The sequence below is a fragment of the Protopterus annectens genome, chromosome 6.part0 (assembly GCF_019279795.1).
Source record: "Protopterus annectens isolate FY-2018-M chromosome 6.part0, PAN1.0, whole genome shotgun sequence".
Taxonomy (NCBI): Eukaryota; Metazoa; Chordata; order Ceratodontiformes; family Protopteridae; genus Protopterus; species Protopterus annectens.
This window is the reverse complement of record NC_056737.1, coordinates 990,572,213-990,587,766: the sequence shown is the minus strand read 5'-3', so window position 1 is coordinate 990,587,766 and position 15,554 is coordinate 990,572,213. Positions and strand designations below refer to the sequence as shown.

Below are 15,554 nucleotides of genomic sequence, written 5' to 3'. Positions count from 1 at the left end.
GAATTTCAGATCCGAAGTCTTAATTAAAAGCTAAGTACCCCATTGGGGAAACGTTTTTCTTGCCCCAAACCGATGTTAGAAAAAGTTAATAATTGTATTTCTTGTGGGAAGCAAATACCTCATAAGGATTTTCATTCTTACTGCATTCCTTGCCTAGGCCCTGACCATGACATTGCTAGTTGTCGGTTTTGTGCTAGATTTAACCAACGCACTATTAAGCGTCGGTACGATTTTGCATTTCATTACTCTGGCAGATTTAATTATATAATGCCGTCGGAACAGCCAACTACCGGAGTTTACAAAAAACCCAAAGAAAAGGACAGGCATCCGAGGTCCAAAACTGACCACGAGGCTTCTTCTAGGCCAGTCGCCGGTTTGCCAGTTCTCAGTGAGGCACTTTCGCAGCCCCTGATGACCGCTACTTTACAGCCACAGGCCGATACTGACTCCCACGTGGAGTCAACCAGGTCTGCAGAAACTCTAGGTATTGGATCTTTGGAAACCATTCCCTTAGATGGGTCCAGAGCCGCTGAGCAGGCATCGGCGTCTGAGGGCGTTTACAGGCCTACACAATTATTTGTTAAAATGACTTCAGCTTCAAAGGCAAAGACTAAAGCAGCTTTAAAGACAAAGAAACAAGTACAACAGCCCCATGGACAGGCCTCCATGCCTAAAAAACAGATGCTCAAAATGGCCGAAGACCTGATTACTTTGATCAGGGGTTCTCATCCCCCTCCTGACAAGAGGCCTAGGCAAGAGATAGAATATGAATCTTCAGATCAGGTTTCCATTTAATCTGATTCCTCTTCTGATCAGGAATACTCTCTTCCTCCTTATTAGGTTTCTGATGCTGAAGAATCTATCTCCTCAGCCTCCTCTCCTGAGGATTATTATTTTGGGGAAACACTACATACCATGAGGGAGCATTTCCACTGGGAGAGTCAAGATTATTCAGAATCTAAGATGAGGCTCAGAGACTTTCATGTACTGCCTCAGCACAGGCCCCTTGCTATTCCACCTGTGCTAGACATTGTAGATGATGTATTTTCAGAGTCCAGTCTGACTCCTGACTTCTTACCTCCAGCTCCTGTTAAGCCAGACAGATACTACAGAGTTCCAGACTCCCACAAATTTATTTTTAAAAACCCTGCTGCTGACCTTGAAACTATCTCTCACGGTCCCAAGGGGGTCAAGGCTTCCACTGCAAAAAACCCTACCCCCTCTGACAGAGATTCCAGGGCACTGGACAGATGGGGAAAAAGATTTACACTTCTGCTACCTTGGCTTTAAGGGCTTTAAATTGTCAGTTTCATATGCTTAAATATCAGCAATACATTATGTCACTGCTTAAACAGAAAATGTTGACAAATTCTGAATGTGCAGAAAGTAAAGAAATGCAGGATTTATTGCATGCAGCTGAACAAGTTGGAAAGCATACTTTACAATGTGGTTTTGATTCTTTGGAGGCCTCCTGCAGAGCCGCTGTAACGGGTTCTGTCATTAGGAGGTATGCTTGGTTAAAAGAACAGAATCTGCCTGATCATGTTAAAGCAAAATTATTAGATGCTGCATTACAGCATGATACCTTGTTTAGTGTTAACGCAGAAGAGGTGTTGAAGAAAATGGAGGACAAAGCCAAATCTATGCAAACAGTCAAGGATTTCTTACAGGTACAGCCTCCAAGATTTAGCAGACACTGGCCTACAAAAATTGGTCCTTTCCAGTGTCAGACAGGCCACAAAGAGGCAGACACAGACTTCCTAGAGGCAGATCACAGCCCCAAGGCTCATACAGGTCTAAACAATGGGGCGCTTCTACCTCCAAAAGCGGAGAAGACAAGTCACAGCCACACAGAAAGCAGTCCCAATGACTTCCCCCTGCCAGCGCCAAGCACTTATCTTCTGGCAGCTCCTTTAGGGGGCAAACTATCACGTTTTTCTCAAACCTGGCACCTAGTCACCCAGGACAAATGGGTCTTGAACATAGTGTCACAAGGTTACACGTTCCACTTTCACACCCTGCCAAGGGCAAACGGTATGCCAGACCTGCCAAACAATCAATGGGCAGAGGCACAAAAGCAAGTTTCATCCCTCATGGACATGAGGGCCATTCAGCAAGTACCACAGCAAGAGCAGAAAGGACAAAGCCTGGAGGCCAATACTGGACCTATCTATTCTAAACACATACTTGGATATTCCAAAAGTCAAAATGTTGACTCTGCAGCAGCTTCTGCCCATGCTGGGCAAGAAGGCTTGGCTTGTAACTTTAGACCTAAAAGAGGCATACCTGCATGTCCCAATCAGACAATCCTGCAGAAGATGCCTCAGATTCATAGCTGGCTCAATGCACTACCAATTCTCTGCACTGCCCTTTGGCTTATCTACTGCACCCAGGGTCTTCACAAAATGCCTGGCACCAGTAATTGCATTTTGCAGACAGAGGAATACAAATATATCCTTACTTGGACAACTGCCTTATTCAAGCAGAGAACAAGGACATTCTACTACGGCATCTGGCATGTAAAAATATTATCAACATGCCTAGGGTACACAGTAAACGAAAAGAAATCAAAACTTGTACCCTCTCAAGAGATAATATTCCTGAGTGCAAGCTTAAATGCAACTGCCCAGATGGCTTATCTCATGCCAGCCAAACAAAGGCAACTGACTACTTATTTCAAAATGTTGGCACCCAACACCCAGCTAACTGCAAGCAAAATTCTGCAGGCTTTGGGCTTCATGGCATCCTGCATTCTGTTAATTCCATATGCAAGACTGCATATGAGGAAACTACAATGGTATCTAAAAAGTGTTTGGACTCCACATTGCCACAGGCTGGAAACAATAATTACACTCATTCCCTGCCTGCAACAGGAGTTTTGATGGTGGGCAAAGGCCTGTCACCACAACAAGGGGCAACCATTCACTTTACCCCCAGCCAGGCAAACATTGACAACAGATGCATCAGATTATGGCTGGGGGGCCACATGCTAGGAAGATGTATTCAGGGCTCTTGGTCCACAATCCAAATGCATCTACATATCAATCAAAGAGATGCTAACTGTTCAAAATTCCCTGACAGCCTTCAAGGACCTACTTCATCCAGGACAACTACTGATCAAGACTGACAATACTACAGTCATGTGCTACATAAACAAGCAGGGAGGCACATATTCCTACCCCCTTTGCAGACTAGCCATGACTTTGTGGGACACAGCATTGACTTACCAAGTACATCTGCAAGCACAGTTCCTGCCAGAAAAGTAAAATACTCTGGCAGACGAACTAAGCTGAAACCTCATGGATCCCCATGAGTGGAAATTGGATCCACAAGTCTTCAACATAACAAGGAATTGGGGATGCCCACACATAGATCTATTTGCCTCCCCTCACAACTGCCAACTACAGAGATTCTGCACAAGGACTTATCACAAGCAAGCATGGAAAGTGGATGCTTTATCTTTCAGCTGGAAAAACTTAACAGTATATGCCTTTCCCCCACTGCCTCTCCTCCCCAAGGTACTCCTAAAGGTCAGACAAGAGAAACCAAAAATTATGCTGATTGCCACAGACTGGCCTCACCAGCACTGGTATCCAATCCTAAGGAACTTGACTCAATGCCCAGCATGGACATTACCTCAAATTTCTCACTTACTGACCCAACTTACTGACCCAACAAAACAATCAGATCCTGCACAGCCAACTCTGGACCTTAAATGTGGCAGCCTGGCGGATAATGTAGCATGGTAAGTTGTCAATCTCGCCTTCATTCTTGCTTGATGGGTTCGGAGCCGATCCTCGGCTCCGACTCGGCACTTGCTAAGCTCGAGAGTCACTTTTACCAGCTCGAGGCAGCCCCATATCCCATGATGCAAGGCGGTAAGTACCCAGATCTCGTTTGCCGCTTCGCTGATGAGGTCCTCCTTTTGCCCGCTCCTGGTAAGTGATTTATACACTACTGCTTTTGCCCCTTTTTCAGTTTAAAGTTAATTTTAAACTTAATTTTAATAGTTTTAGACTAGTTTTAGTCCTTTTCTGACTAAAATTCCCTCTCCTTATAGTTTTTAGTCAGGCCTTTTCCCATCCCATCCCCCCCTTGTTAGGGTGTGTGTGTTTGTGAGAGAATAGTTTTTTTCTCTTTTTTGGGATTGTAATATTTCTTGGACAGGTGTTGTGTGTGTGTGTTTTTACACCATGTCTAAGGAAAGGGTCTCAGGCTTTAAGAAGTGTGACTCGTGCTGTCAGAAGATGTCTCTGACAGACGGTCACACTTCTTGCTTATACTGCCTGGGACCTCTCCACCTGCAGGACTCCTGTGCGATTTGTCATTCTTTTAGCCAGAGAGTCCTGCAGGAAAGGAGAAATAAGCTTATTTTGAGGGGCCTACTTAAGCCGGAGGGCTCTCCGGCTAAGTCGGCTCCATCTAAGACTTCTAAGTCTTCCAAGGCCCAGGCTTCTGTGTCCAAGCCTGCGGCCTCCCGACTCTTTCAGAGTCGAGATCGCCCGGCTGGAGCCGATTCTGGTTGCAAACCTTCGGCACCGATGGCTATCGGTGCCGATTCTGGTTCGCCACCGGTGTCGGCTCCGATCGGTTCCGATCACCATGTGGCTCAGGCCGTGTCGGCCCGATCGGCTCCGACACCCTTACTATGTCTGTATCGGCTCCGGCGAGCCGATGCATCAAACTTTCTGTCGGTGCGAAAGTTATCGGCTCCGACAGCTTCTATGGTTTCCGGCTCCGATGGTTCCTTCGAGGAAGAGGTCTTGGTCCCTTCCTTGGAATCGATACTCGGCTCCGGCATCTCCTCTCCTCTCGAACGGAGCCATCGGAGCCGATCATCCAGGTCATCCAGGCTTTCTGACCATGATTTAGAGAGAGTGGTCAGTAGATTATTAAAATCACAGGCACTAGCCCAGATGCTACATAGTCCGTCTCAACAGGCGACTATTAGTCCACACCCCATTGCAGTTCCTCCTTCGACTCTACCCCAGAGTTTGGAGTTGGAGTCTTCCGGAATGGTTTCTGCTACGGCTGAGGGACAGATACCCCCTTCTGCTCCTTCAGCCTCTACTCTTATCTCCTCTTCGAGACCTTCCTTAGAGGGATTCGGTGGTCGGGCTTCCCTGGTCTCCTCCGAGGGGGTGAGTGGCATCGGACCCTTGTCCGACCCCACTCTTCCCCTTGGAGCCTCGGCCTTGGTGAGCTCGGCACCGACATCTGCCTTGGAGCCTTCCCTATCGGTGGACCCTGGAGTTCCTGGTTCTTCGGAACGGGTTCTCTCGGACCTCCCTGGGAGGGGAGCCTTCGAGGTGATGAAGAGTGTGCTGGCCACAAGCCAGCAGTCTGTTCCCTTAGCTCCTCCCTCTATGGTGCCTGTCGATATCTCTGCCACTTCTCTTGCTCCCGGACCCAGAGATCCTCCGCCTCAGGTTTCCCCACTGGGAAGAACCCCCTCTTCCGAGGATTCTCCTGATCAGTCAGGGGATCCTCCGCGCAAGAGGAAACACGTAGACTCCCCTGAGTCTATCACTTCAGATACCGACTTAGATGAGTCTGAGGGATCCCCAAGATCCCCCTCTGAGGATGTCTCTTTTTCAGACATCCTAGAACTCCTTAAACAGAGGGGAAACTGGCCCTCCAATAATCCCTCTGAGGATGAGTCGGTATACCTGGAGGCGTTTGGATCTCGGCCCTCCACCTCCTGGGTGTCTCCGCCTTTCGACCCCCTTATGCAGGTGATTGCTCGAAAGGCTTGGGCTGCTCCTGACTCTGTAGAGCCAGTCCCTAGGAGGCCTTCAAAATTTATTACTGCCCCTTCGGACAAGCAATTCCTCACAAAAGGTGTCCCTGCTGATGCCATTGTGGTGGCGGCTGCCACTAAAAAGGAACTTGCAGATCCTTCCGTTCCTGTCCATCCTCCTAATAAGGACTCCAGGACTATGGATAGGTATGGTAAGCGGATGTTCTCTTCAGCAACCTTTGCTAGGCGTTCGCTGAACTACCTATGTCACTTCACCAGACTCCAGAGGGATATCCTTAAGGAGCTAGGTGAAGTAGTACAGGATCCGACAGCTGCAGGGGCTCAAGAAAAAATTGCTTCGCAGCTAGGAACCCTTAATTCTATTGCTAACTCCTCCATGCGACTGATATCATATGCAGCAGATGGAGCGAGTAGGGCCGCAGGTACAGGTGTGGCTCTTAGACGCCAAGCCTGGATGCGGCTCTGTAATTTTGCAGATCCCTTTAAGGCGTCCTTCACTAACTCTCCCTTTGATGGTTCAGCTTTGTTTGGCCCTCAAGTGAAGGAAACGTTGACCAGGTGTGAGCAGGACGGCAAGACTCTTTCTGCCGTGGGGGTCCGTTTTTCCACCCCTTCTAGACCTTACCCCAAAGGACAGAAGGGTGGCAAAATGTGGTTCCGCAAATCCCAAGGAGTCACGCCGGATTCACGTGGTCAGTTTACCCCTAGAGGCAGAGGGGGTAACAATAACAGATGCCGCTCCAGAGGCAGAGGGGGTCCGCAGAACCAGGGAAGCAGAGAGCCTCTCTCTGACGAGCCCTTTCAGCATCCCTGAGATGTTGCCCGACTGTCCATCCTTGGAGGCAGTCGGGGGAAGACTATCGCTGTACCCAGAAGCCTGGCGTTCCCTCACTCAAGACAGATGGGTACAGTCGATCGTATCCGAGGGTTACAAAATTCCTTTCGAGGAAAGTCCTTTCTCTCACTCAAATTCCCTTCCAGATGTACCACCCGGTCTAAGGGAAATTGCAGAGTTAGAAGTCTTAAAACTTCTGCAAAAAAGAGCCATTCAGCCAGTTACAACAGGTCATTCAGAGCCCGGAATCTACTCAAGGTTCTTTTTGGTCCCCAAGAAGACGGGAGACTGGAGACCAATATTGGATCTCAGCAGACTCAACAAGTCTGTGAGGAAGGCAAGATTCCGAATGGTCACTCTTCAGTCAATTCTGCCCTTCTTACAGAAGGACAACTGGATGTGCTCAATAGATCTTCAGGATGCGTACTATCACATAAAAATTCACAGACGCTCCAGGAGATTTCTCCGCTTTCGGCTGGGGTCCAGTCGTTTCCAGTTCCTTTGGTCTCACTACAGCCCCCAGAGTGTTCACCAAATGTATGGCAGTGGTCACGGCTCACCTGAGACGTCAAGGATTCCAGGTGTTTCCGTATCTCGACGACTGGCTCCTTTCAGCCACCACCAGGCATCAGCTTCTTCAAGCCAGGGATTACACAATAAATCTTTGTTCTTAATTGGGCATCTCGATCAACTCCGAAAAATCATCCTTATTGCCCTGCCAGTCTATTACTTTCATAGGCGCAAACTTAAACACTGTTCGGATGTCAGCTACCCTTACAGATCAAAGAATCTCAGACATTCAAAGTCACGTCAGGATCATTCTAGCCAGCAAGAAGGTACAGGCCAGAATGGTTCTAAAGGTGTTAGGCCTCATGGCTGCGGCCATTCCCTTCTTCCCCTGGCTCGCTTCTATATGCGCCTTCTTCAATGGATGTTGTTCACCCAGTGGTCTTACCAACAACTTCCAATGCGTCACCAAATACTGGTGACACAGATTTGCAAGAATCATCTTGCTTGGTGGATCACTTCTCCCAGATTCACCAAGGCAGACAATTTGTAACCCCATCCCGGTAGCCACTGTCAGTACGAATGCCGGCCTGATCGGGTGGGGGGGGGCATTGTCAGGGCAGGATGGTTCATGGGACGTGGCAACCTTCGAATACCACCTGCACATAAAAGTCCTAGAGATGAGAGCAGTGCTTTTAACGTTGCAAGCCCTCAACGACTTTCTTCCCTTAGGGACAATTGCAGTCCACACAGACAACATGTCTGTAGTTTGGTATATCAACAAACAGGGCGGTACCAAGTCCTACCCTTTGTGTCGAGAAGCGTTCAGACTTTGGCAATGGGCGATCTCCTCTCATCGGTTTCTGGTAGCAACGCACATCCCTGGGAAAACCAACATTTTAGCGGACAGATTGAGCAGAGCTATTCTCATGCCTCACGAGTGGTCTCTCAAACAATCTATAGTGGAAGAGATTTTTCTGGAATGGGGTTGCCCATGTTGCGATCTTTTTGCTACTCCCCAAAACAGCAAATGCCCAGACTTCTTCTCTCTCTTCCCACTGCCAGGCCATCCCACCAGAGACGCTCTGACCCAGGATTGGCCCCAGGGACTTCTTTATGCCTTTCCTCCATTTCCTCTGATCCCTCAAGTTATCCAGAAAGCAACCGTTTTGAGAGCCAAATTGATTCTCATTGCTCCTTATTGGCCTCGACAAATTTGGTTTCCGTTCCTCCATCGTCACCTTTTGGTGCAGCCGTGGCATCTGGACCCAGTGCCAGATCTTCTGATTCACCAATCCGGTCAGCTGCACCGGTCTATCCCTTCTCTCAACCTCACAGCATGGTTGCTCCACTTCCTTCCTTAGCCAGGCTTCCTATGATCTCTAACCCTGTTAGAGACATCATAATAGCTTCCTTAAAATCCTCTACCAGGAGGATTTATACGAGCAAATGGAAATGTTTTTCTTATTGGGCTAAAGACAAGAATATTGATCCCTTCACTGCTCCAGTTCAAGCAGTTTTGGATTTCTTAGCGGAGATTTTTCACGCTGGCTCCTCTTCTTCCACAGTCAAAGTTCAGTTGGCTGCTATCTCGAACTTTCATGTTGGGTTAGATCACAACATTATGTCCCACAGGCTTTGTAGAGCCTTCTTGAAAGGAATTTTCCTCCTGAAGCCTCCAGTCAGGAGTCCTCCTCCTCAATGGGACCTAAATTTAGTGCTGACATCCTTGATTCTTCCCCTTCGAGCCAGCTGTTTCTTGTTCCTGAAATTTCTTTCATGGAAAACTTTATTCCTGGTTGCTATTACATCGGCTAGGAGGGTGTCTGAACTTCATGCTCTATCTGTTCCCCCCCCCCTATTTGGTCTTCCACAAAGACAGAGTATCATTGAGAACTAATCCGACCTTTTGCCTAAGGTCGCCTCAAAGACTAATTTGAATCAGGCCATTGATCTACCTGTATTTTTCCAAACTATTCAAACACATCGGAACAAAATTACATTATCTTGATGTCCACCGCCAACTCCGATATTATTTGGACAGAACAAAACAATTCAGGAAATCCGATCAACTCTTTGTTTCCTATGCTGATAACAAGAAAGGCCTTCCTGTCTCAAAAGTGACCTTGTCTAGATGGCTTTCTTCTGTCATCTCTGAAATTTATCGGCTCAGGGGAAAACAGCTGTGCTCGAAACCTAAAGCACATTCAACCAGAAGCTTAGCTACTTCTACAGCCTTTCAAGCTAGACTTCCTTTAGACACTATTTGTGCAGCAGCCACTTGGGCCACTCCTCATACTTTTGTTTCCCATTACAAATTGGATTTGGCCTCCAGGGACAGAGCCAGTTTTGGCTCTACCGTTCTCAAGAGTCTGTTCCATTGAGCCACCCAGGATAGAGGTGCTAGGGACGCGGTCCCATCAAGCAAGAATGAAGGCGAGATTGACAACTTAACATTGAGAAGTTATGTACCTACCATAACGTTCCATGTTAGTTGTCTTCTCTCTTCTTTCTTGACCCTCCCTCCTTCCCCCAGGCCTGGACAGACCTTTCTCTACAAGGAATTATACCTTTGAAGACCATACAGAGCTGGTCCTTCTACCATCCTGCAGGTTTTTTTCTCTCCTTCTTTCTTCCTTTGGGAAGTTATTATGCTAGGTGCTATTGCCCTTTTGTCATCAAACGAGATCTGGGTACTTACCGCATTGCATCATGGGATATGGGGCTGCCTCGAGCTGGTAAAAGTGACTCTCGAGCTTAGCAAGTGCCGAGTCGGAGCCGAGGATCGGCTCCGAACCCATCAAGCAAGAAAGAAGATGAGAGAAGACAACTAACATGGAACGTTATGGTAGGTACATAACTTCTCATTTTCAAAACACACCTCTCTCTAAAGCGGTGATGGATGTTATCTTGGAGGCCAGGAGGCCCTGTACCAGAATATCTTGTGCAGAAAAATGGAAGAGATTCTGTGCTTGGAACCAGGCACAAGGAATTGACATGATTGTTCCAAATATCCCTCAGATGTTGCAATACTTAACTGAGATGCTGAACAAAGGCCAATCCTTTTCATCAATTAAGATTCATGCCTCTGCCATTTCAGCTCATTACAATACAGAGCCACCTATTTTTTGTTATCCTTTATTAAGACAGTACCTCAGAAGAGCCAAAAACTTATGGCCTCCAAGGAGATCACCAGTACCTGCATGGGACCTCAATTATGTATTGGAAAAACTCACTCTGCCTCCTTTTGAGCCAGCCGCTACAGCAGATATAAAATTTTTATCATGGAAAACAGCTCTGCTCCTAGCAATAACCTCTGCAAGACGAGTCTCAGAGCTACAGGCACTCATAGCTGTGGAACCTTTTATCATTTTCCATCCAGATAGGGTTCTCTAAGGACAAACCCCACATTTATGCCTAAGGTAGTGTCCAGTGTGGCCTTCAACCAAACTCTTCATTTGCCTACCTTTTATCCAAACCCACAAAATAAGGGTGAAAAACTTCTGCATTCTTTGGACATACACAGACAGCTGCGCTTCTCCTTGGACAGAACCAAAGCTTTCAGAAAGACTGAGCAATTACTGGTAGCATATGCTGCAGGATCACAAGGAAAGGTTATCTCAAAGCAGACTATTTCAAAGTGGATAGGTCACTGCATTCGTTTATGCTATTCTCAACATGGCAAATCGGTGCCTAAGGGCATTAGGCCACATTCAGCCAGAGCAGCAGCCACTTCAGCAGCCTTCCTCAGAGGAGTGCCATCCAAAGACATTTTAGAGGCTTCAACCTGGAGTTCAGTACACACCTTTACAAAGTACTGCCACTTACCACTCTACTCCAAATCCAGGGCAGGCTTTGCCACTGCAGTCCTGCAGGGCCTCATAGCAGCTCCTAATTCTATTTAGTTCCAGCCTCCCAACCTTAGCTTTGGGATTCAACCCAATTCTAATGACTGCAACAGTGAAACACAAAGAACATAGTACAGTTGTGTACCTACCGTACATGTAGATGTTCGAGTGTATTCACTGTTGCAGTCCAGGTTACCCACCCTTCATCCCCCTTATCTTTGCTGGACCTTATCTGTACTTCTCTATTCTATACAACCTATGTGGCGTATTTGCTTGTAGGTGAAGGAAACTTGTTACTTGGTGCATGCATGCTTTATAGACATATTTTTAGCCTACCCATTTGGGGGCACCTGACATCTGGGGCAAGAAAAACTGAAGAAAATGGTGTCAGCTGCATCTTTTATACCCCTGGCGCACTGACATCAGGGAGGAGGCGACAGCAACCGACGCCTGACCTAGACTTTGGCATTCAGGCTGACTGCGGTTAGCCTGCCAGCAGGATAACCCAATTGTAATGACTGCAACAGTGAGTACACTCTAACATCTGCATTTATGGTAGGTGCACAACTGTACTTTCCTGTCTCAAGCCTCAGCCAAGGATCATTAGGATGCTGATACAGTCTAAACCTCCCCTTCAAAGGAGCAAAAGTACTGCTGCAGAAAATTCTTAACATGATAGTGTGTTTGCTGTGTTACAACAGAGCACATTGGAATAGACGCTGAAGTCCCAGACATTAAGTACTGCTTATATAAAGCAAGGTGAAGCAGCACCAGATATTTTGACTTGCCATCATCGGACCTAAGCTTATAAATATACCCTTGGGTCCATGGATTCCTTGCTGATTATCAGGCTGTTTTCTAGTGAAATGGGAATGGTCATACTGATTTCATTGATTCCAGCGTTTCTTCAAACCAGAGCTGTACAATGGAGCAAGATTGTGAGTATTTTTCCTTGCTCAAAGATTCACATGTTTAAATAAATACACTAATTTCAACAATGAAGTACAGGGTACAGGCAGGGAGCTTGCCCTCTGCAACAATTCTGTTTTTTAGTTCGTGTGCAATGTTGACTTTTTTTTTTTTTTTTTTTTTTTTTTTTTAGTAGTTTAGAATGTATATTTTTTCTCTGTTTAGCCATATCTGGCTTGTCTGCAAGTGCACATTCTGATTTCTGCAAGTTCTCGGAATGTTGCAGATTTCAGTAAAGTTTATCCAGAGTCTGTTAGTCCATCTGTTGGTTGTGGCCAAGTAGTTGTTTGTGAAATCAGAATTTGTCTCAGCAACCATCTGCGCTGTCCGAGTAGCTGGTATTTGTGCCTTCAGCATGTGATTCAGTGGGCACTGTTGTAACACAGCAGAGGCACTGTAATGTTGACCGTGTAAATGTTTTGGATTACCTCATTTGCTAGACCCACTTGGTTATATATTGTAAATTGCATAAGGAAACATTAAAATGAAGAAAATGTGTACAACTAATAAACTGTACCTGCTTCCTCAGTACAGCCACACCGAGCCACGGAGTCAGATAACCACTAAACAGGATTTTAGCGCTTTCATTCCACTTTATTTCAAATAACGGAACTTCTTCAGAAAAAAAAACATCAATAGAACATACCCTAGTTAAATAGCTCTCCCTGAGGTATACCAGCCAATTAGATGCTTTCCAGTAACATGACTTCCCTTCCTGCTGTTGCAGATGAAAATGTCAGTACCTTAGAAAACACACACACATAACTAACAATTCTTACTGTATATTAATAAATACATATGTAACTTAAAGTATTTTAATTTACATTTTGTAATATTATACATAGAATGTAATAAAATACATTGAACTAAAATAAAAACTGCCTACAAAATTTGTACCTTCAATAAGCTTTTAATATTAATATGCTCATTAAACCCTGGAACTTTGTCTGCCCTTGAAGTCTGCCACTTTAATTTGAGAGTTTCTAAAACTCTTACACCCATTGATGAACTGAACTTCATCTAGTCATCTTAGGACCATAAAGTAAAATTTCCTAAATTCATGACCGACCATACTATGTTTACTACGGACATTTAAATTACTTTGATCTTTAATGGCTTTCATGTGTTCTCTGATTGTAGTTTTAAAAGCCCGGAATCTTTACTGGCTTTCATGTGTTCTCTGATTGTAGTTTTAAAAGGACGGAATCTTTAATGGCTTTCATGTGTTTCTGTAGTTTTAAAAGCCCGGAATCTTTAATGGCTGTCATGTGTTCTCTGATTGTAGTTTTAAAAGCCCGGAATCTTTAATGGCTGTCATGTGTTCTCTGATTGTAGTTTTAAAAGCCCGGAATCTTTAATGGCTTTCATGTGTTTCTGTAGTTTTAAAAGCCCGGAATCTTTAACGGCTTTCATGTGTTTCTATAGTTTTAAAAGCCCGGAATCTTTAATGGCTGTCATGTGTTCTCTGATTGTAGTTTTAAAAGCCCGGAATCTTTAATGGCTGTCATGTGTTCTCTGATTGTAGTTTTAAAAGCCCGGAATCTTTAATGGCTGTCATGTGTTCTCTGATTGTAGTTTTAAAAGCCTGGACACTTACCGACATAAAAATAATGAGGTGTACTACATCCTGCAATTACTGTTCATCACTGAAGGTAAAAATTACTTCATTTTATTGTATTATATTCTATGTATTTATAATACTTTAAATGTGTATTTAATTATTAATGTAAGTAGAAATTTTTAGTTTAATGCATATGTTTTCCAAGGTGTTGACATTTTCATCAGCAACAGCAGGAAGTGAAGTCATGTTAATGGAAAGCACCTAATTGGCTGGTATACCTCAGGGAGGGATATTTAAATAGGGTATGTTCTATTGATGGTTTATTTCTGAAAACATTCCATTGTTTGAAATAAAGTGGAATGAAACCACTAAAATCCTATTTACTGGCTGGCTGACTCCGTGGCTTGGTGTGGCTGTACTGAGGCAGAGGGTACATTTGTTTTTCACTTATTCCTTGGCTGAGGTTGGTTTGGTTCATAGCTAATAAACTGTAATAAGTTTTGTAGTAGTGAGTCAGGATGCAGAGATATTACGTCACTAAAATACATTTTATTTTAAGCCTACATGATGTAAGACATGCAACTATAAAAAAAAAAAAAAACAGTTACTTTTTCTTGGTTGTTACCATCTTATGTTGTCTTCATCAAGTTTGGTGATTACACCAAGTACTAAAAGAGGTATTTCTTCTTTTTTTTTTCAGCTCAAATTGGTCGTGAAATGGGAACTGAAATCTGATGATTCTGAAGACTTATTCTGCTGGGAAGTTGGTGCAGAGATAGTTGGCTGATGTGCAGTTGTTTTAACCTTGAATATGGTATTTGTCATTTTTGTTGACTGAAGAAGTGCTGCCTTCTGTAACTCTTGAATCATAAAAGTCTTTTTTGTAGTTGTCATATATCCTGTTTTGACATTGGCACCTTGATTGTAAAATAAAAAAAAAAAAAAAATTATCCCTTTTAATTAGTGTAAAATTTAATACACCATTTAGTTTTGAAATTGTATGTCATAGTTTATAACGGACCACAAATTTTTGTTTACTTTTTGTATTATTTGGCATTTTTGTGGGCACTTCACATACTGGTATGGCACTTTCCCCCTTAAGTCTTATAGCACAGAATTAATGAGACAGTTTGTTGTCCTGACCAATTCCTCTTTTCCTGTAGCAAGGACAGGACTCAGTTACGTGTTCATTTTACTTCTCTGATGTGGTTTGCACTCAGGATTGCTATACTACCAGAAAGACAAAAGCCCTGTTTTCTTCCTCAGTTACTATTTATGTGGTCATTTACTTCCATTAGCTTTGTGAGTTATGGGGAGGAATTCCTGAAGTAACCCCTGCCACTGGCTACTATGTAGCCGAACCACACTGCTGTTGAAATAAAATAGTAAAAGGAAAACAAGCCAAGATGCATTTTTTTCATTTTTCAGAGGCAGCAGAAAACAATTTATATTGCCTGTATGACAAGTGACAAAGTAAAACAGTTTTACATTTTGTAAAGGTTGATTAAACTTTCTTAGTGCCTGTCATCAAACTTAACTTTTGGAAGCCTTACATGTAACAAATAATTTTAAATAAGCATTTACAATTTTCTTTTAATAAACTGTTTAAAACATCATTTGTGCATTTTCATTCAGTTCTGACTAGTTCAGTATCCAGAGTTATGAAATTTGAAAGGGGGAGAATGGAGACTCCTCATCTGATTATCAGGTAATATGAAGTTTTGCCAGCATCTGATAATCTTCATTCTCACTGCTGCAGTAGCCTATAGTAGTGATCTGCCAAGGGCACAGCACCCGGTCAGTTTGTCAAAGCTCTTAACTCCCCTTCCTCTCTCTCACCTTGCTTGGAGGGAAGTATATCAGCAACCAGAGTGAGGTAAATCATCATCATTTTCTTGCGGTCTTGAGGAGAAACAGAGGAACAGCAGTCCGTCGAAAGCTTTTTGCCTAACACATAAGACCCCATTTGAGGACCTTTCCTCTCTTAAATATTTTTGAATATTTGTGGTATTTTTCTGATGTGCCTCAACATTATATAAAAAAAAAAAAAAAAAAAAAAAACACATTTTCAGG

At 44.3% G+C, this 15,554-nt stretch overlaps 1 protein-coding gene across 2 annotated transcripts in view; it reads left to right on the top strand.

The window, feature by feature from the left end:
* The window catches only part of NPC2 (NPC intracellular cholesterol transporter 2), a 429,334-nt gene extending 414,237 nt beyond the window's left edge, over positions 1–15,097 (top strand). For both annotated transcript variants that reach the window (XM_044074627.1, XM_044074626.1), the window contains one exon: positions 14,182–15,097. In XM_044074627.1, coding sequence (XP_043930562.1) covers positions 14,182–14,268 — 87 coding nt within the window. In that variant the 3' untranslated portion in view covers positions 14,269–15,097. The remainder of the gene's footprint in view (positions 1–14,181) is intronic.
* Positions 15,098–15,554: the final 457 nt, after the last annotated feature.